This window comes from Hypanus sabinus, chromosome 29 (genome assembly GCF_030144855.1).
Source record: "Hypanus sabinus isolate sHypSab1 chromosome 29, sHypSab1.hap1, whole genome shotgun sequence".
Taxonomy (NCBI): domain Eukaryota; kingdom Metazoa; phylum Chordata; class Chondrichthyes; order Myliobatiformes; family Dasyatidae; genus Hypanus; species Hypanus sabinus.
Window position 1 is genome coordinate 13,103,882 of NC_082734.1, and position 22,544 is coordinate 13,126,425.

Here is a 22,544-nt window from a genome sequence, read left to right on the forward strand (position 1 = left end):
TATATGTAAAAAAATGTGAATTGCATACATCATGATATGTGCACGCCTTACTTAAAGTAACAAATGAAGTTAGAATCACATTTTGGACCCATCTTTTCCTTTTAATTAGCTTAATACTTTGGACTTGCAAAACAGAAGCGTCCTCTATTGTAAAGACTGATGCAAAATAAACCTTTTAATTCACTTTCCATCTGTTACCTAATTATTAATTCCTCAATCCAGTTTTGTAAACGACCAACTCTTTATTAGCCCCTTTTCCCCCTAAAAATCTGTCAGAATTCTTATCTCCACCTTTCAGATTTTTGAGAATAACTTTGGGATATGGTGGTGGAGTGAGCCAGCTTCAAGCCTGACTTCCTGTCCTATCTGCATCCAGCACGTGCATGCTTCCTGCAGAGATCCTTCTGAATGCTCTGCTTTCCTCTCGTGTTGTACGGGATTCCCTTAAGGTTAATTTGCACGTTGAGAGGATACTAAAAATGCAACATTAGCATTTATAGTCAAGGGGACCGGAACATAAAGGCAAAGGTGTGTTGGTGAGGCGTTGGTCAGGCTGCATTTGGAATATGGTGAGCAATTGTAAGCCCAGTGTTTAAGGAAAGATGTGCTGGCCTTGGAGGACGTTCACAAGGATGCTCCCCAGGAACGAGAGGCTTAATGTATGAGGAGCGCTTGATGTCTCTGGGTCTGCACTGGATAGAGTTAAGAGGAATGGGGATGGTGATATGGGAACCTACTGGATATTGAAAGACCTGGGTAGAGTGGACGCGGAGAGGATGTTTCCGCTAGTAGGAGAGTCTAGGATCCAATGGCATAGCCTCACAATAAAGGGACGTCCCTTTAGAGCTGAGATAAGCAGGAACTTCTTCTTTTTCTGAAAATGCGGCATTTGTTACTACAGCGGGCAGTGGAGGTCATGGATTTGAGGCAACGGTTGACAGGTTCTTGAATGGCAAATGGGTTAAATGACACAAGGAGAGGGCAGGAGAATGGGGCATGAAAAAGCGATCAGCCTAGATCGAATGGCGGAGCAGAACTGGCCTAATTCTGCTCCTATACTTTATGGTTTTATAGAGACGTGTCGGTTGGTAGATCAATTAGCCACTTCGATTTTCCCCTCTTGTAAGTAAGTAGTGGCATCTGGAGGGAATTGATGGGAATGTGGGTAGAAAAAAATGTGTTAAAAAAAAATAAATTTGAAGTTAATATATTGATGGTTGGCACAGAATCGATGGGCTGAATGGCCTAATTTCCTGGTGTATGACTTTCTGGTTGGATTGTATCTATGCTGCATGTCCTCAACGATCCTCATATGTCTCTGTCACCATTGTCTGAGGATCAGAGTGGGAATATGCACTGGCACTTTGCTCTTCCAGATCTCCCCAGTGGCTTCCTGAAATTGCTGATGCATCGTCAAACTAATGAGAAAAATGGAAGGAGATAGAAAGCAGGAAATATTAAGCGGACACATTTCTGTTATAGAGGAAGTGATAGTAGATTACTTAAGAGAGTGTTTGGGCAGAGAGTGTGGTTTTATGTAAGAAAAATTTGGTGGACTGCTTCAAGGTTCGAGCCAGCGGAGTGAGGTTGTGTAAATGTGCTTTCTCATTTCTGAGAAAGCATTTCATAAGGTGCCACAGACAGCACAGTCAGTTATATTCTCATTCTTTTTCTTATGACACCGATATACAACATAGCTCACAGCACAGTACAGGCCCGTTGGCCCACAATGTTCACTGTAAACCTACTGCGCAATTAACCCTTCCCCTTACAATTAGCCCTTGGTGGAATCATTTCCACTGACAGGAGAAGGAGCAAAGGCGGGTTACCGGCACCTTAAAACCACTCGCTTCTGGCCGATGGGGCATGCCAGCTCATCTAGGAGAAGGAAACCCCACTGCCTTGCGGCTATACCCTCTCACGGGGAAGGATCGGGAGCTGGAGTCCCTGCATTGAGTTTAACACTGACTGGCAAATCCTGCGACACTGTTGGAGCCAAACTGTATCAGTCTCTGCTGCTCCGTTGGGTTCATCAGATGTGTGGAGAGGGGGAGCTTGTCACACTGGCTCTCCATATATCCAGACAGCGAGGACACAACATCCATGGTCGGCTCTCAACACAGCAGATAACCCTCCATCTTTTTTACATCCATGTGCTAACTCAGTCTTCTAAACCTCTCTGTGACGTCAGCCTCTACCACAACCCCCAGCTGGAGCACAAAATCATACCGAGTCTAGGACTCCCCTACTTTTTTCCCCTGTAGCCCCCCCACCCCGTGGCTCATGAGCTCATCAATTCCGACCCCCACCCACTCACTCCACCACCACCCCCCCACCCAAACGACGGAAAATTTACAGTAGCTGATAAACCTGCTTTTTTTTTAGAATGCATCAGCTTCTGGGGGAAACCCGGGGAGAAAGTTAAAACACGGTGCACAGTCAGCACCGGGGGGGCTGGGATCGAAACTGCGTCACTGTGGCTGTAGGACAGCGGACTTTACTGTTGAGATGCCATCACCACCCAGGAGCTGACAGTAATGTACCAATGTGGTTTGGCTGACAGAAAGCAGTTGTCAGGGAGTATGAGTCATTAGCAAGCCGGCAAGCTGTAACTGCTTTTGGGTTTAGTCCCGGAGCCTCCATCGATCACATTGGTGACTCATTTAACAGGAGCGCATTGCAGCCAAGCTCTGCTGCCGACACGCTGAAATCTCTGGAGCGCTGTAGGAGGCCAAAGAGACAAAGGTTAGATTGAGAAAGCAAATTGTAGGGAGGACGCAGAGTGCCTACGAGTGAGTCCTATGAAGCGAGTGGGTAACAGTTTGCTCAAATGGGGATCCAAAATTAGCCCCTGAAAATGCTAGAAATGTCCAGAATTGGGTTTAATATCACCGGCATATGTTGTGAAATTAGTTAACTTTACAGCAGCAGTACAATGTGATACATGATAAATATAGAAAATGAAACCTGAATTACAGTAAGTGTGTGTGTATATGTATTATATACGTATATGCATTATATTGTATACATTATAATGTATATTAATGTAATGTATGTAAAATAAAATGTTTTGCATTTTAGTCTTAAACATAAAATAGTTAAATTAAATAAGTAGTGCAAAAACAGAAATAAAGTACAGTAGTGAGGTGGAGTTCATGGGTTCAATGTCCGTTGAGAAATCGGATGGCAGAGGGGAAGAAGCTGTTCCTGAATCTCTGAGTGTGTGTCTTCAGGCTCCTGTACCTCCTACCTGATGGCAGAGGGGAAGAAGCTGTTCCTGAATCACTGAGTGTGTGTCTTCAGGCTCCTGTACCTCCTACCTGATGGCAGAGGGGAAGAAGCTGTTCCTGAATCACTGAGTGTGTGTCTTCAGGCTCCTGTACCTCCTACCTGATGGCAGAGGGGAAGAAGCTGTTCCTGAATCATTGAGTGTGTCTTCAGGCTTCTGTACCTCTTTCCTGATGTAGCAATGAGAAGAGGGAGTGTCCTGGGTGGTGGGGGTCCTTAATGATGGACACTGCCTTTTTGAGGCACCGCTCCTTGAAGAAGTCTTGGAGACTGGTGCCGGTGATGGATCTGACTAATTTTGCAACTCCATGCAATGTACTTCGATCCTGTTCAGCCACACCCACCCCCAAACCAAACAGAGATACAGCCAGTTGGGTTTATTTATTAGTCATTTGGAGTTTGCGGGCTTCAGGGGTTTGAGCTGGCATTTAATTGCCCCCTCCCTGTTTGCTCTCGAGTTGCCTTCTGTGCCCGCTGCATGTCCTCGAGGAGTGGGCATACCCACAGAGCTCCGGCAGAGAATTCCGGGACTTTGAGCCGGTCACCACTCGTGGAAGGGGCTTCCTCACCCAAACCGCGTCTCCCTGCCCAGTGGCGGTAGAGCCCTAAATTGTGGTCTTTGTGGTGGCCCCACTCAGCTTCCCCTTGCTCCGATTTCCCAGCAATGTACAATCTAGCGGCCACTTTTACTAGGTGCCTCCTGGAGGTTCATGACCTTCTGCTGCTGTAGCCCGTCCGCTTCAAGGTTCAACATGTGTTGTGCGTTCAGAGATGCTCTTCTGAAGATTCTCTTCAGAGATGCTCAACAGTTACACACTGTTGTAACGCAAAGTTGTTCAGTTACTGTCACTTTCCTTCCCGCTCGAACCAATCTGACCTCTCTCACTCACGGAGTGTTTTCACCCACAGAACTGCAGCTCACTGGATGTTTTTAGCTTCTTGCACCGTTCTCTGTAAACTCTCGAGACCGTTGAGGGTGAAAATCTCAAGAGATCAGCACTTTCTGAGCCACTCAAAACACCCCATTGAAACATGTAAGATTATTAAGGGATTGGACACACTGGAGGCAGGAAGCATGTTCCCGCTGATGGGTGAGTCCAGAACTAGAGGCCAGCTTAAGAATAAGGGGTAGGCCATTTAGAACTGAGATGCGGAAAAACTTTTTCACCCAGAGAGTGGTGGATCTGTGGAATGCTCTGCCCCAGAAGGCAGTGGAGGCCAAGTCTCTGGATGCATTCAAGAGAGAGTTAGATAGAGCTCTCATAGATAGCGGGGTCAAGGGATATGGGGAGAGGGCAGGAACGGGGTACTGATTGTGGATGATCAGCCATGATCACAGTGAATGGCCTACTTCTGCACCTACTGTCTATTGGCACCAACAATCATTCCACGATCAAAGTCACTTAGATCACATTTCTTCCCCACTCTGGTGTTTAGTCTGAACACCAACTGAACCTCTTGACCATGTCCGCATGCTTTTATGCATTGAGTTGTTACCACGTGATTGGCTAATTATTCATTTGTATTAACATACAACATAATAAATTGACTCTGAGTGTATGTTTTATCTCAGTTCCAACATCTGCAGGTCTTTGATGCCCTCTTTTACTGTGAGGAAGAGAGTATTGCGAAGGCAGAACATTGCCTGAAAGAGAGACTCCAGAACATAGATGTAGAATGTTGCCTGAGAATTTATAAGAGAATGGTATTGTAAGCAGTTCGGAAAGCAAATGAAATGTTGGCCATTGTTGCAAGGTGTACCGAACGTAAAAATAGAACAGTTCTTGCTGCAAATATACAGGATGTTGGTGGGACAGGATGTGGAACAGAAGGTAGATCAAAGAAGAGGACTACAACCTTGTCGTAGTTTGGAGGCTTGCGAACCTCAATAATCCGGGGAGCTATGTTGACTGGAGTCGGGGCTTTATGCTTCGACTCTTGGTAGGGTCACCCATGCCAAACAGGCCAAAGGACAGAGCATAAACTAAGAATAGTCCACCGGTCCTCCAGGTTCAGGGGCTCAGCTCAGGGCTAACAACCCTGACTGTTAAAACAAAATTGAAATGGAAACAGCCATGAAGAATCCTTCTACATCTGAGTGTAACGGTATTCCTGAGTCTCCACCTGGGACTTGTGTGACTTTCAGTAGTGAAAACCGAGAGGAAGCTATGATGCAGGAAGCCCTGAGCACCGCCAGAGATGGAGGACCTTCATTGCTGCCATAAATGCCAGTGGCATACTGGGCAGAAATGTGGGTCCTCCCTCTCTGTCTTTTCATAGGGTCACCTCTACCAAGAGCCAAAGCACAAGGCCCTGACTCTGTGTCATTGAGACACACAAGCCTCCAAACCCTATGACAAGGTTGTGGTCCTCTTGGAGGTTTAAGTGGTCCTTTTGGAGGGGAGGGGGGCCTTCATTGCTGCCCTAAATACCAGTGGCATACTGGGCAGTAAGTAAGATGAAAGAGGGTCATTTGTTTTTGAAATGAAGCAGTTGTCTTTTGAGGAAAAAATGATCAGGTTGGACTGGTACTCATTGGAAATTAGATGACAGAGAGGAAAGTATTGAAGCCTCACTGCTCTAGGAATGAGCGTTCAATGCTGACATCCCCTGCTGTCCCTGTGGAGTTTGCATGTTCTTCTTGTAACCACCTGGGTTTTGTTGTCCATTATAAACATTGTCTATAATGTTGTCCATTATAAACGTTTATAATGTACGGTACGGTAGTGCAGTGGCTAACGCCACGCTTTGCAGTAAAGAGTCTGTAAAGAGTTCTTTTGCTCTCCCCATGACCGCGTGGACTTTCTCCGGGTGCTCCGGTTTCCTCCCCCATTCCAAAGACACATGGATTAGGGTTACTGAGTCGTGGATGCAGTATTAGCGACAGCTGCCCAACACAATCCTCGCTGACTTGATTTGATGCAAAACAGTGCTTTTCACTGTGTGTTTCCCTGCACATGCGACGAATAAAGCTGCTCTCATGGCAAGTAGCGCAAAGGTCTGAGGTGGTGCTGGCGAATCTCAGCGACTTCTGGCTGGTGGCTAAACAAGGAAAACAGTAAATACTTCGTTAATCACTCTTTATCTGGCAAACAATCATGGTAAACAATCGTCTGTAACTTCCCTTCGGACCTGGAGGCAATTCGATGTGGGAGAGCTGTAGCGAGGCAAGGCAGCGGGGTCATCGCTGACAGCGAGGAAGACCCGAGGTTTGATCAAATTAGGGGTGGGCCCGGATTGGAAAGATTGGATTAGGATGAAGCGAAGCGGCGGAGTCCAGGCCCCAGAGCATACCGAAGCAATGTGTTTGGACGATGATTTAGGTGCTGGGTCATATTGAAATGGGCAAGTGTCAAGGCCCAAAGCAAGGGACAGGATAGTTCAGCTCACTGCTCTGCTCTGCACTGAACTAGAGGTCTATGATGGACCCTCTTTGTGGACTTCAGTTTGGAACACTGTGAAGAAGCCAACAGAATTGGAAAAACAAGAGATCTGTTCAAGAAGATTAGAGAAATCAAAGGTACATTTCATGCAAAAATGAGTATAGTAAAAGACAAAGAAGGCAAGGACCTTACAGAAGCAGAAGACATCAAAAGAATTGTACAAGGAAAGATCGCAACAGCGAAGACAGCTGCAAAGTCTCCCCCATCGACCTAGAGCCAGCCGTTCTGGAAAGTGAAATGGAATGGACGATAGAAAACATAGTAAGGCTGGAGGATGAGACAGGATTCCAGCTGAATTGTTTAAAAATTTAAAAGCTGATGCTGTAAAAGTGTTGCGTGCAATTTGCCAGCAGGTCTGGAAAATCCAACAGCGGCCTTTAGACTGGAAAAGATCAGTTGATATCCCAATTCCCAAGAAGGGAAATGTAAAGGAATGTTCAAATTACCAAACAGTTTCACTGATTTCACAAACTAGCAAGGCAGTGCTAAAGATCATTGAAACAAAACTCCAGCAGTATATGGAACGAGAACTGCCAGATGTACAAGCTGTTTTTAGCAGAGGCAGAGGCACCAGAGACCAAATTGCTAACCGATGCTGGATAATGGAGAAATCGAGGGAATTCCAGAAAAATATTTACCTATGTTTTATTGACTACTTTAAAGCATTCGACAGCGTGGGACCATAATAAACTATGGCAAGTCCTTAAAGATACGGGGATACCTCGACATCTGATCTGCCTAATGAGAAACTTGTACGAAGATCGAGAAGCAATAGTTAGAACTGAACACAGAACAACAAACTGGTTCAAGATTGGGAAAAGAGTATGACAAGGCTGTACACTGTCACCCTACTTATTTAATTTATATGCTGAACACATCATGAGGCATGCTGGTTTAGAGGACTCAAATGTTGGAATCAAAATTGCTGGACGAAATATTAACAACCTCGCACGTGGCTTGGTGTGAAATTAAATCTGTATTTTCCTTTGCTTCTTCATCAAACTGTGGCCCCCTGCACTTCCTTAATGGCCTTGTCCCTGTCATGTACCTTCTATCCCCAAACATACTCTATGTCCCACCCCACTTAGGACCTGGGTATCTCCCTTGTCTCTGTGTTGCCTACCCACAACCCAGGCAATGTCAAAGTAAAATGTTATTATTGAAGCACCTATGTTGTACATTGTGATATACTACCTTGAGATATATTTACAGGAAAATAAGGAAATATAATAGGATTTGTGAAAACTGTACGTAAAGGCTGACAAACAACCGATTTCCAAAAGAAGACAAAGTGCGCGAATAAAACAAAAGTAATAATGAGAGCATGAGTTGTAAAGAGCCATTGAAAGTGAGTCTGCAGCTTGTAGGATCAGCTCAGAGTTGTGGTGAGTGAAGTTATCCAATCACTCTCTATCTAGGTGCGCATGATGGTTGCTTGGATGTCCCACACTCTCCCACAGTGGCCTGGGTCCCGGACATTGAAGGTGTTGGCTCAGGCCTGGGCCAAGGAGTCCAGTGCCCGAGTTCTGGGCTGAGACGCGGGCAATGCCCAGCTCCTGGGTGGGGCTGCAGATCTCATTATCTGGGTTGTGAGTTGCAGTGCCCAGGGACGAGGGAGACATCTCGATCCTAGTGGATGGTGTGTATCGCCTGGGTCTATTTGGTGAGGCAGGGAACAATACCAGGTTCCTGGGTGAGGATGCTATTTAATAATTCCCCTCCCCCCCCTACGATAAATCGGACTCTTTACCTCTCTGTGATCTTGTGCCTTGTTGTTAATCTGCAGTGCACCTTCTCTGCAGCTGTTACATCTTATTCTGCATTCTGTTGTCGTTTTACCTTATTCTACCTCGACTCACTGCTTAACGGTTCGATCTGTAGGATCGGGGTGCGAGGCAAGCTCTCAGCTGTAGCTCGACGTACGCGACAATAATTAACCGATTCATATTCCAAGAGCAGCAGAGGAGAGGGAGCGTTGCCTGAGACCCGAACAGAAAGATGGCTGACCCCCAGGCCCTTGGCCAGTGTCAGGAAAGGTGTCCCTCTCCAGGAATGCCGTTGTCCACGCAGCTCGCCATTTTCTTAATTCTCACTTACCCTTGCTGGCAGTCGCTCCTTTCAATCCCTTTCTAACAGAGTCATAGAACACCACAGCTCAGCAACAGGCCATTCGTCCCATCTCGTCCAGGCTAAACTGAGTCCCATCAACCTGCACTTAGACCATAGCCCATCCGTATACCTATACGAATTTTACCAACGGTGATCGCTGAAGTTTACAGCCTGTAATTTCCCTTTCAAGGATGTTCCTTTGAACTGATTTGGTGCTTTTCTGATCTCCTGGGGATCCGGTGAACTAGTTCTGGAGAGTGCGGGTGGCCATCGCTGGGGGGGGGGGGGGGGGGGGGGGGTGGACGCTGCGTTGAGGCCTGATGGCAGAAGACCAACCCGTGCTCGGCTCTGTGATTCCACACCGATTAAAGCATCGAGTAAGCTTAACATAGCTGAGAGCAGGAAACTGGCAGGTGTTGAGTGGCGCCTGCCTGTGACCGACCTCTCTCCCTCTCTTCTTGCTACCACTGTCAGGCAGGAGGTGCAGGAGTCTTGGGTCCCACATTGCCAGGTTCAGCAGTTGTCGCCCGGCAGCCATCAGGCTCCCGGATGGACTTCACTTGCCTCAGTGCTGAACGGGCTCCGTGGCTGTGCATTCACTTTCGGGGACTGTGTAGTTCAGGTTCCATGTGTTTTTGTTTATTTTACTATCTGCGTGATTTGATCAAGTCGTCAGGGCTGAGAGAGGACAGACCTGTGTACAGCTCACTACTTCAGAAGGTTTACTCACCTGAACTGGCTCTGTGGCTGAGGCCTGCAACCTTCAACGCTCTGCTCAGCGCTGAACTGGCTCCATGGCTGCGGCCTGCAGTTATCGGGCTCCTGGATAAGCTTCACTCGCCTAAACACTGAACTGGCTCTGTGGCTGAGGCCTGCAGTTATCGGGCTCCTGGATCAGCTTCACTCACCTGAACACTGAACTGGCTCTGTGGCTGAGGCCTGCAGCCTTCGACACTCTGCTCAGTGCTGAACTGGCTCCATGGCTGCAGCCTGCAGTTATCAGGCTCTTGGACCAGCTTCACTTGCCTCAGCAATGAACCTATGAGGCCTATAGCCAGCAGGCTCTTGGACCAGCTTCACTTGCCTCAGCAATGAACCTATGAGGCCTATAGCCAGCAGGCTCTTGGACCAGCTTCACTTGCCTCAGCAATGAACCTATGAGGCCTATAGCCAGCAGGCTCTTGGACCAGCTTCACTTGCCTCAGCAATAAACCTATGAGGCCTATAGCCAGCAGGCTCTTGGACCAGCTTCACTTGCCTCAGCAATGAACCTATGAGGCCTATAGCCAGCAGGCTCTTGGACCAGTTTCACTCGCCTCAGTGCTGAACTGACTCCGTGGCTGTGGACTTAGTTTCAGGGACTTTATTCTATTTGTTATTCAGGTACTTTTTTATTGTTTGCACAATTTCTTTGGCATATTGGATGTTTGACAGATTTGTTTGTGTGGATTTTTTAAAAACTGGATTCTTTTGAGTCTCTTTCTTTTGTGGCTGCCTGCAAGAAGACGGATCTCAAGGATGTGTACCATATACATGCTTTGATATACTTCGACTCTTTGGTTTCTCTTAAATGTTGAAATCGACTGTTTTTATTTTTGTTCGTATGGGGAACCGGGGTGCAACGTTTACTATTCATATCAGTTGATGTTGTAGGGTATTGGAATCAACCAAAGTTATCCGTGGAGCTGGCTAACTGGACCCGTGCAGTTCACCTCCCATTTTATAAGTCTGCGCTTCAATACGTACTCCTGTTAATGGATCTGCCAATATTTAATGGTCTGGGTGTAATTACAGCCTCCAGCCAGTGTTGGCGCTAATGTAGGGGTGAACCCTGTGTGAGAAAGAACAACCCACAAATGCTGGAAGAACCCTTGGAAGGTGTTGAGTGAGCAAGGTTTGAGAACTGAAACGCTGCCCGTAACTGGGCAGGGGTTGGCTTGTCCATTTGGTTAGTGAGCTGTGTTCCAGATGTTTTGAGTGTTGCAGCTGGAAGAGAGGGTGCCAGACACCCAGGTTCTGATACTGCCTGTGTATTCAGGCTGCACGTTCTCCCTGTGACCACATGTAACTGGTAATGAGAGTGATAACGAGACCGTAAGACATCATAGGGCCTCATTCTATGCTCATCGAGTCTGCTCCGCCATTCCATCACGGCTGATTTATTATCCCCCTCCCAACCCTATTCTCCTGCTTTATTTCTGTAAACTTTGACACTTTTACTAATCAAGAACGCATCAACCTTTACTTTAAATATACCCAGTGACGTGGCCTCCACAGCCATCTGTGGCAATGAATTCCACAGATTCACCACACTCTAGCTAAAGAATTTCCTCTTCATATCTGTTCTTATCTCATTTGATCTCTGAGACTTAGACTCCACCACCATAGGCAACATCCTCTCCTTGTTTGCTCTATCAAGGCCTTTCAATATTCCAATAGGTTTCGGTGAGGTTCAACTCCCCCCCCCCCCCCCCCCGCCACCCATTCTTCTAAACTCCAATGAATACAGGCCCAGAAATATCAAATGCTTATTGTATGTTAACCCTTTTATCCCCAGGATCATTCTCATAAATAAACATCCACTGGACCCTCTCCAGGGTACCCTGAGAGCCAGTGCAGTGAAGGTGCCTGGGAGCCAGGCTCTGACACTGCCCTCGTGTACAGACTGTACATTCTCCCCGTGACCGTGTGGTAAACTGGTAGTGACCAGGTTCGATCCCTATCTCTGATACTGTCCGTGTATACAGACTACATTCTCCTCGTGACCATGTGGTAAACTGGTAGTGACCAGGTTTGATCCCGATCTCTGATACTGTCCGTGTATACAGACTGTACATTCTCCCTGTGACTGTGTGAGTTTTACTTCGGGTTCTTTGCATTCCTGACATTGGTTGAGTCAAAACAGCCATTGTCAATTACTCCTGGGATGCCTACCAATCATTCCTCCTTTCCACAGCTCTCCGTTTCATGGCTTCTACATTACTTTGTTTGGTTCACTCTCTCTTGCAAACTTCCCTCACTTCATATCTTTTCTGTTTTGTTGATGGCATTCTCTTCCCCTGGTCATGAACCTATTAACCAAATGATTGCATCACCAGGACTCCACTGGTCTCACCCTACCAGCAAAATATCCTCTTTGTTCAAACCACCACACCCAACTCTCTGTGGTGCCCAAAGCTGTGTTGCTTCCTCTGACAAAAGGTCTGTGACCTGAAAAATGGTCTCAGTCATTTGCCCGATTTGCTGAATGTTTCCAGCAGTTTCTCTCATTTTTTCCCCGCTGTTGGTGGGGGTAAGAGGATTGGAGGGGCCTTGATAGGCACACAGGGGAGAATAGGTTCTGAGTAGACTTCTGAGCACTCTGCTACCTTCAGGCACTCTGTTGGTCATGAATGTTGCGTCCTTACTGTCTAGATACGCAAGCCAGGGCAGTACGATACGGAGAGCGAACTGTTGCCCGTGTAGCAAGCTCCCCCTCCCCACGCATCTGATGAATCTAAAGGAATGGCAAATCTAAAGTTTGGCACCAGCGGCATCGCAGGAGTTGCCGGTCAGCGTTGAACTCAACATAGGACTGCCTTAGGGGCTCCAGCTCTGGATTTTTCCCTCGGGGTTTTACTTCCCCGTCGGTGGATATAGCCACAGGGCAGCGGAGGTTTGACCTCAGGGGTTCCCTTCTCCTGGACGAGCTGCCAACCACAGCTGACGAGCCCCATCTGCCCGAAGCAACTGGTTTTCAGGCGCCAGAAACCCGCCTTTGCCCCTTCTCCTGTCAGTAGAAACGGTTCCACCAGGTTTAGTAGCTGAGCCACACGTGAAGGCCAGGAGCTGGACTTGGTTGTCAGAGGCTATTGAGACGCACGCTATTGGGAGCATTCAATAGGTAGTGGGAGCTGTTCCCCATTACCACCTCAGACTGTACCAACCTACTGTTGTCTACTTAACTATGTCACGTATCTACTTTTGGCAACTTGTGCGCCCACAGAATACGTTCTTTTATCTGTTAATGGTAATGGATTGACATTATTGTGTGACGTGTGTGATTTATGTACAGCGCTTTGCACCCTGGCCCTGAGGAACATTGTTTCATTTAGCTGTATACGTGTGTATGGTTGAATGGCCATAAACTTGAACTAGAACTTGAGGCTGTGAACGGCTGGAAATGTGCTGCGAGACAGCAGAGACACAGTGGGCAGAATGGTCAGGAGAGCTGGCACAGGGACGTGTGCACAGGAGCAGTGAAAAGCTAGCAGCAAGCATCCGACCCCGCACCATGAGCACTTATGGATATGACAGTAAACTTGACTTTGACTTGGATGCTCGGGGCGAAGGGAACGGATGAAGCACTAACAGAAGATGGTCTTTGAATGATTGGAGATGCCGAGATTCTTCTTGTGTCAGCTGAACTTCGGTCGTCTTGCTTTGCTGCTGCTTACGCGTGGGAGGGGGGAGTTGCGGGGTGGCTTTGGGGTTCTAACGTTTAACTGTCGTTCATTCTTTGGGGCTCTCCTCTGCTTTTGCGGATGTTTGCGAAGAGAAAAAGTTTCAGGACGGATATTGTATACACTTCTCTGACGTGAAATGAACCTGTTGAAACTTGGCGGCGGCGTGTCGGAGAGGGAAACAGAGGGGCAACAGGCCCCTCGGCCCGCTTTGTGCTGCTCGTCAACCACCCATTTTTGCCTAATCCTACGGTGTTCCATTTTGTGCTCCCTGCATTCCCACCAGCTCCTAGATTCTATCCCCCACCCGCACGCTCGGGGCAATCTGCTGTGTCCAGTTAATGTACTGATCTGCGGGAGGAAACCAGGGTGAAAACCCCCCTGGTCGCGGGGAGGAGTGGAGGGACCGTGCCCAAGGTCGGGATCGATTCTGAGTTCCGACAACTCTCTGCTGTGGGGAGAGGGGTCCTCTGAGTTACAACGGAGAGATAGCCCGTGGAAGACTGGGCCATTTTCACGAGTATAGCTGGGGCAGAGAGAGGGGAGGCCCCTCTGGTTAATGCTGTGTTGACAGGGCTTTTGTTGATTTATCTTGGTTTACAAGGTCAGTCTCCACGTTCTGTTAGTTTGTTTGGTTCGCTGAAACTCATTCGCAAGCTTCCCCAGAACTGGCACCCAGCCACTTGGCTTAAAAAAGACGTGTTCCAATCAACCAGTTAAAGATGAGAAAGTTCCGTTTTCCTGTTTTTGTGAGTTTCGTGCAGCTTCCTGTGATACCACATTGTGCCTGCCCGAGGAAGCCATCTCTGTGTGCTCTGTGAGTGTGTGCGAGGCAGATCCGTTTGAACAGATCCTTCCCATTGTCCTGCCTGGACAGGAGCCTGCACAGAATCTTCGTCAGTCCGTTATTCGACAGAAAACAGGCGGCGTCGCAGGTCTGTGTGATTAAAATTTGGCTGGGTGGGGTGGGAGGGGGGAGTGCGGTGCCGTGTTCGGGTGTGTGTACAGCAATAGCAGTGTCGGTTAAATCTGTTCCTGGGTGATTATTAATGTGGCCTGAAACGCAGTCTTTATCTGAAGTTTGAATTAGTGGCATTTACTGCGGAGATCTGGCTGGATCCCAGTTCAGCCGTGTCAAAGAGCGGGAACGGTGGGGGGTGAAGATGGGAGGGAAGAGAAAGGCAGCGAGAGAGGGTGGTAGGCAGGAGAGACAGAGGGGAGGACAAGAGAACACTGTGGGAGATTAAAGGAGAAAAAATGGGTTTAGAGAGGGGAGAAGGGGAAGGAGGATACAGGAAGGGCAGGAGAGTGAAGAGGGCAAAAGAGGGAGAGGAAGGGAGGCAGACATTGGAAAAGGAGAGAAGTGGGGAGAAGGAGGTAGGAGGAACAGGGAAAAGGAGAGAGGTGGGGAGAAGGAGGTAGGAGGAACAGGGAAAAGGAGAGAGGTGGGGAAAGGAGGTAGGAGGAACGGAAAAGGAGAGAGGTGGGGAGAAGGAGGTAGGAGGAACAGGGAAAAGGAGAGAGGTGGGGAGAAGGAGGTAGGAGGAACAGGGAAAAGGAGAGAGGTGGGGAGAAGGAGGTAGGAGGAATGGAAAAGGAGAGAGGTGGGGAGAAGGAGGTAGGAGGAATGGAAAAGGAGAGAGGTGGGGAGAAGGAGGTAGGAGGAATGGAAAAGGAGAGAGGTGGGGAGAAGGAGGTAGGAGGAACAGGGAAAAGGAGAGAGGTGGGGAGAAGGAGGTAGGAGGAACGGAAAAGGATAGCAAGAAAACGATGTGGAAGAGGAAGGCAGAAAAAAATAGAAGAGAGAGAACGGGGTGGGGAAAGTGAAATAGAGACTGGGGAAGGTGGAAAAGGGATCAGGAGGGAGTTGGTGAGGGGTATTAACAGGAGATTGAAACAAGGAGTGTATAAAGACTGGTGGGAAAATGGGGGGGCTGGGGGCAGAGTGGGGAGAGCGAAGAGGGAGGTTGTGGGACATAGAAAGGATGAGAAGGTGGTGTGTGTGATAGAGAGGGGGAAGAAGGGGGAGCGCCAGGGATAGAGCAGGCAGGTGAGGAGGAGGGGGCGGCAGGGAATGAGAGGGTGAGGGGCAAGGAAAAGAAGGGTGGATGAAGTGGAAAGGAAAGAGAGGAGGGGGAGGAGGGCAATGACTGGGGAGAGAGTTAAGAGGGAGAGGACAAGAGGCAACAAGAGGGAGGAGATAAGAGGTGGGAGAGAGAGGGCAAAGTGCAAGCTCAGAATGGGAGAGGATAGAGGAGGGAGATGTGCAGGTGGAGTGAGAGAGGGTGGGGTAGGAGGTGATTTACACCAAATCTTGATGGGAGGGGCAGGAAGGGGTTCAGTAGTACCAGCCATAGCACATCCCTGCTGTGCCATCAATCAAACCCTGTTACCTCTGTGCTACTCTCATGTTGCAACCCCAGCTCCTTCGCTTTGAAAGACCCACTGAAAATCTGAATCTTGAACCAGGCTCTTCCTCAGCCTCTTGGGTTGCGAGTCCCAAAGCTTCACCAGCCTGTGTGTGAATACATCCCTTGTCACCCTGACCCTGAACGGTAGAGAGCCTTTGGTTGTTCTGACTGCGAAGCCTGGGGAGCCAGTGTGGAGCCTGGTAAGAAGTTTGTACCTTTCGCTGAGATCATTTCTCGCTCGATCTCGATGAGATCATTTCTAACTTCCATTCTGAGGAATGGCTTCTCAAGGGACAAACCTGTCGAAGCTCGTGGACCTTCTCTCTCTTTATGACCAGATTTGTACACGTTGTTCCAAACACAAGCTTATTAGGCCTGTGTATAATTGAAACAAGATGTTTCTACTTTCGTACTCAAACCCTCATGTGATACAGGCCAGTGTATCGTGCCTGTTCCCGTTACTTGTTGCAGTAGTTGTGACTTTCAGTAGTTTGAGTACAAATATCTTTCTGGACACCAACACCTTTCGAAGTCAGCGATAGAAAACATGCTCCATATTTTGATGAGGGAGGGAGAGGGAGATGGTGGGAGTGAGAGTGATGGAGAGAGGGGGAGAGTTAGTGGAAGAGGGCAGGGAGAGAGAGATAAGGGGAGAGGAGACAGGTTTGGATGGGAGAGGAAGTGTCACGGTGGAGTAAAGTGATGGGAAGAAGTAAGCAGCTCGAAGCAGAAAGCGCGGGACTGGGAGGTAGGAGACGGCTGCAGAAGCTGGGGGGAGGGGAACGCTGCTGTTTGCCGAGAGTCCTTCCCTTGTACGTCTGCCTGTTCCAGGAATTTTATTCCTAACAACAGGATCTACGGAGACAGGAACTGGGCTGCGCATTGCGAGGTTTGCAGATGTCAGGATATTTGTGTTGGAGGTTAGGGAAAGTTCTCTCCGCTGTCCGTTTGTTCGCAGGTGAAGGTTCTTTCTCCTGTGGAATCTCCCAGATGTCCACAGCTCCCTCACCCTTTCACCCGACAGCTGCCACTTATCATGGGTTGGCTGTTGGGTGGGGGGTGGTCTCGGTCCCTTACCCCTTTCGAACCGGCACTCTGCCACTCGTCACACTCTCCTATTTACCCCCATGGGGTCTCTCCCTCTCCCCTCCCCCTCGCTCCCTCTCAACCCTTGCACGCCTGTTTTCACGTCTCCCTCTCTCTCACTCCCCTTCCCCTCCCCTTCTCTCCCCTTCCCCTCCTCTTCTCTCCCCTTCCTCTCCCCTTCTCTCCCCTTCCCCTCCCCTTTTCTCCCCTTCCCCTCCCCTTCTCTCCTCCCCTTTTCTCCCCTTCCCCTTCCCCCATTGCTTTTGCTCCTTTCCCATACACCACGTCCCCTCGCTCCCCCTCCTTTCACACTTCCCCTCCCTCCCTCTCTCAAGCCCCCCTCAACCCGCTTCCCTCTACCCCATCACTCTCTCTCTGTCCCCCTTTATCACTCCCCCTCTCCTTCCCCTCCCTCTCTGCTTTCTCCTCTATACTTTCTCTACCCACCCTTTTCTCTATCCTTCCCCCCTCTGCTCCTTGTCTTCCCCCATTGCCCCTCATTTTGTATCTCCTATGCTGCCCCTTGTCTCTCCCCCACCACCCCTGTTCTCCTCTTGTCCCTGCTCAGATCACCGCACAGTTCTGCTGTGAAGCTCTTTGACTGGCTGGCCCCCGTCCAGCCATTCTCTCGATGCTATTTGTCTATTGGCTAGGCTATAGGCAGGCTCCCCGGCTCCAGGGGCAGTGAATTCAAAGCCCAGGGCTCCTTCTTGATTATGTTGGCCGTTTTCCCAAGGCAGCGGGGAAGTGCAGACGGAGTCAGTGGAAGGGAGCCGCGGACTCGGACTGTATGGCGGACTCGGGCTGCCTCTGGGACGGGCGGTTCTGCTGTCGGGCTCTGCCTGGCATCGGGTGGCCAAGTCGCAGTTGCAGAAGGACAAGCGGGGTGGGAGCCAGGTAAAGCACGTTGGGTACCAGACAGCAGAGTTACCAGGCCAGGGAAGCACAACCTATAACCCCGGCCTGCATGCTGGAACCTGCCTCTCCTGGAGCGCTGGTGTCTGTCAGGAGTTGGCTCTGTGCCCCAGGACACACTGGCACCCTGGCGTGGCTTTGGTCTGGGCCTGGTCAGTCCCAGTTGTGGTCTCCTTAAGTTTCCCTTACAGCCCGGCCACCCGTGTCCCGAGGAGGGCGGGACCGCTTGCCCCTCCCCTCTCGTCCTTCTGAAATAGTCGCCTGACCACTCGATGCGAGGGAGAGCTGGGCAGCAGATGCAGATGGAATCACCAGTCCATCACACAAACCGGCCCCCGCCTTCATTTCCCACGGCCTTGGGATCGCGGCCTCTATATAAATCAGGGATCCCACCCACCCTGATCAGTCTCTCTCCTCTCGGACAGGAGGTACGATAATTTGAAAGCACAAACCACAGCTTCTACCCCACTGTTACATAATCTCGTACAGCCCCCTCATAATCTAAAGATAAACTCTTGACTCTCAATCGACCTCAGCAAGACGTTTGTGTTTTGTGTGTCTGTTCACTCAGTGGCTGAAACACTGCAGCTCTACATTGATGAGACCCGTAGGCGCTTTCCACTTAGATTTAGAGAGATAAATACGAGAGGACATGGCTTTAGGGTGAAAGGGACAAGGTTTAGGCGGAACATTAAGTGGGAGTGTAGGAGGAGCTGCCATCTGACAGGGTAAATGTGGGCTCACTCTTAAGTTTTAAGAATAAATTGGATATATACATGGATGGGAGAGGTCTGGAGGGTTACGGATTGGGTGCAGGTCAATGGGACAAGCGGAATAAAGTTTCAGCACAGACTAGAAGGGCCGAATGGCCTGTTTACTGTGCTGTAGTGTTCTATGGTTAAATAGGAACCATAGGTTTGTGGCCTCTGCTTATGCCAAGATGAGGCTACCATTAGAGTGGAGGAGCAACACCTTTATTCCATTTGGGTACCCTCCAACCTGATGGCATGAAGATCGATTTCTCCTTCCGATTTTAAAACAAACAACCTCTCCCTCCCCTCTTACTTTTCTTCCCACTCTGACCTTCCACCTCTCCGCACCTGCCTATCACCTCCCCCTGGGTCCCCTCCTCCCCTTTCCCCTATGCTCCGCTCTCCTCTCCTGGTAGGTCGCTTTGTCTCCTGCCCTTAACCTTTCCCACCCGCCTGGCTTCATCTATCACCTTCCAGCTATCCTCCCTCCTCTCCCCCACTACCTCTTCATTCTGGTGTCTTCCCCCTTTCCCTTCCAGTCCCGAAGCCCAAAATGTCGACTGTTTATTGATCTCCATACACCTGCTGAGTTCCTCCAGCATTTTGTGAGTGTTGCTCTGGCTTTCCAGTATACACAGACTTTCTCCTGTTTACTCTTTCACAAACACGAGAAAATTCTGCAGATGCTGGAAATCCAAAGCATTACACACAAAACGCTGGAGGAACTCAGCAGGCCAGGCGGCACCTATGGAAAAGAGTGAACAGTCGACGTTTCGGGCCGAGACCCTTCCTCAGGACTGCTGAGTCCCTCCAGCATTTTGTGTGTGTTGTTCTGTGACCTCTCTCTCTGCTTTGACGTCCGTATATACAGAGTGATCTGTCTGGATGTCATACAAACGAAAGCCATGGGTGGCATCTCGCTAGGCGTGGCAGTAATAAATCAGCACCATGCACACGATTCATCTATTGAACGTACACACTCTTTATCCCTGCAGAAGGAATCCACAACTAGCAGGCAGAGGTTAATATGGGGGGGTGGGGGGAAAGATTTAAAACAGACCTGAGGGGCAACTGAAGGTGCGTGTACAGAACGAGCTGCTGGAGCGGGTGGTTGAGTCGGATGCTGTAACGTCTTTGCAGAACAGTGCGTACCAAATGCTGGAGGATGTCAGCGAGTCAGGCGGCATCCATGGAGCGAGGCAAGCCGTCGATGTCCCGGGCTGAAACCCTCGTTGACTGCTCATTTTCCTCCATTGTGGCTGAGTTCCTCCCGCATCTTCATGCGTCTTTCCCCAGATATCCGTCTCTCGTGTCACCAGCAGTTAGAAGATACTTGGACGGGTACATGGCTGGGAAATATTTAGAGGGACGTGGGCTAAACGAGGGCAAGTAGGACAACCTCAGATGGGTATCTTGGTCAGCATGGGTGGGTCGGGCTGAAGGGCCTGTCATATTCCACTAATCTAACACCAGTCCACCCCTTTTGTGTGGGTAGATAGCAGGGAGACAGGCTCCCTCCCAAGAGAGTGGGAGGTGATGTTGGAACTACTTCTGGTAACACATGCAGTGCCAGAAATTTGAATTATTTTGCAGTTTTCCACAGTGCTCTGTGTTGGCAAATCAGTTTTTTTCCAGTTTGGAACATGACCATTCCCAGATGGAATCGCTCCTTCCAGGGAATTCGACCAATGACTTGTGGCCAAGTTCAATCCATGCATTCTGTACACGATCCCTACATTGGCTACGCACATCATGACACTTTCTCCTTTCGCAGCATTGTGTCGGGAAGATGGGGCGGAGATGCGCCTCTAACAAAGGAGGTGTAAGGAGCTCCTTCCCTTTGCTAGCCTGCAGGTCACCCTGGGGCAAGGAGTAGCACCTGCTTAGACCCCCACTCACCCCTGATCAGGGTCACGTGAAACCACGGGAGCAGGTGATGGATGGTCGTATGAGCAGTTGGTGTATATCGCCAGTCCTGGTTATGTGATCACTGACGCCAGGCAGGCAATGGAGAGTATTGATGACGGCTGGGGCCTCCCCTCTTGTAAAGACACCGCACAGAGAAGGCAATGGCAAACCACTTCAGTCGAAAAATTTGCCAAGAACATCATGGTCATGGGACCATGGTTGCCCACGATATGCAACAGGGCGCATAATGATGATGTCATACATCACGGCAGATAATGATGATGATGACCGGGGGGTGGGGGGCAAGTCAGGTTGGGCTGGAGTGGAAGCCCACCCAAGTTAGCCTTGTACTTGGCCTTGGAGTGTTTTGGTCTGCCCCTCCCACCCACCAGATCTCCCCAAGCCCAATCCCTGAACTGATTCTCACTCCTGAATTCCCCGATCACCCAAGCTCGACCCCTCCACGTTCCCGTCCCCAGCAACAGGCTTCATTTTGGGTGGTACAGTGCTAACCGTGTTGCTCAGCTACTTGGGTTTCTGGACCACTGGGATCTACAGGGTGGTCCGGTATCTGAGGCGGCCTGCGGTGCACAGCTGCCCCGAGCGTTGAGCCTGAGCTCTGGGCGTTGCAGGAATTTCTAAGCTGTGGATGTGAAACAACTGTGCCTTGGGAGTTGCTCTGCAGTTCGTAGAATAACCCTCAGCATTCCCAGGGCTCTCACAGTGAGTCACATCCAATCAACCCCGTTTCCCTTCAGGAAGCATATGCAGCTGGATCCCAAAACAAGCTAGATGTGACCGTACGATCTGTATAAGTGAGCTGTTATGATCATGGAATCCAGAAACTGGCCCTTCAGCCCATCTTGTCCATTCAGACCAAGATACCCATCTCACAGTCTTTGGATCTGCTTCCCCTCTCTCCCTGAGCTGTGTTCTTTCTCCAGTTCCCACACTTATTTCCCTCTCCAGACTGTTACTGATGATCTGATTTTTGTTTTTTTGTCTTGCAGGAAAACATTATCAGAGATGGCTTCAAAAAGCTGTATCGTGATCACAAAGTACTTCTTGTTTATCTTCAACCTCTTTTTCTTTGTGAGTATCATTCAGGCTTAAGGGGTGGTCTAGGGGGAGCTTTATTCTGTCTAACCTGTACGCTCTCTGCCCTGGGAGTATGTGGGCAATGTTCAAATCGTTCAATTTAATATCAGAAAATGTGTACAGTATACGACCTGAAATTCTTACTCTTCACAGACATCCACGAAACAAACTCCACGACGAATGAATGATGGTAACATGAGATCCCAAAAGCCCCCGCCCCACGCATAAGCAGCCGCAGAATAATCAACACCCCCCTTCCCCCCCACTTACACACCAGCAGAATCACTTACCCCCCCACTCCCACCTCCCACCACGCAAGCAGTAGCAAAAGCCCCCCAAAAGAGATCCTGAACTCGAGTCCATCAAAAGCTCCAGTCCTTTGGCATCTCCAGCGAGGGAGAGGGCGGTCACTCGTGCAACAACCAGAGTGGAGACCAGCGCCTCGCTGTTCTGATGTCGCGATCTTCCGCGTCACTTCTCCAAGCAGTTCTTCACCGTATGTTTAACCCTCGCTTCTCCCTGAGCTGCAAGTGTGTGTCAGGATTGCGTTAAAACAGCTCTGCTCCATGTTCAACCCTTTTCTTCCATTTCTTCCCCCCAACCCGTACTCCTGGCCCTGTGAGTTTGTGATGGCACTGTATCGAGCAGGGGTTCCCTGGGGTCCACGGACCCCTTGCTTAATGGCATTGGTCCACGCCATTAAAAAAAAGATTGGGAACCCCTGGTGTGGCGAGAGCTTCACTCTGAATCCAACTAGGCCTGCCCCTGTCCTGTGGGCATTTGCAGGGACAGTGTAGAGGGAGCTACACTCTCACCTCCACTCACGCTGACTGTGTCCACGGACAGTACAGTCCAAATGCAAGCTCTTGGCCTGAAACGCCAATTAGCCCTCTGCCTCCCCAGATGCTGCCTGACCCCCTGAGTTCCTCCAGCAGTTTTTTTTTTGCTTTCACTCCCGATTCCAGCACCCGCACGCTTCCGTGTCCCGGCAGTACAGAGACATTGACGGAATCACAGCAATTTGTCCAGGAGGTGGGGAGGCGGCTGGATGGTTTGGTGTAGATCTGACGGCTCACCAAACCTGTTTGAGGC

At 49.5% G+C, this 22,544-nt stretch overlaps 1 protein-coding gene across 5 annotated transcripts in view; it reads left to right on the forward strand.

The window, feature by feature from the left end:
• LOC132383010 (leukocyte antigen CD37-like) overlaps positions 1-22,544 on the forward strand; it is a 62,154-nt gene that overhangs the window by 4,598 nt on the left and 35,012 nt on the right. For 2 of the 5 annotated variants that reach the window (XM_059953687.1, XM_059953692.1), the window contains one exon: positions 21,365-21,446. In XM_059953687.1, the coding sequence (XP_059809670.1) occupies positions 21,365-21,446 (82 nt within the window). Of the gene's footprint in view, positions 1-2,553; positions 2,746-13,348; positions 14,218-15,428; positions 15,894-21,364; positions 21,447-22,544 lie in introns of those variants that run through there. The other 3 variants (XM_059953691.1, XM_059953688.1, XM_059953689.1) reach the window with 3 other exon arrangements.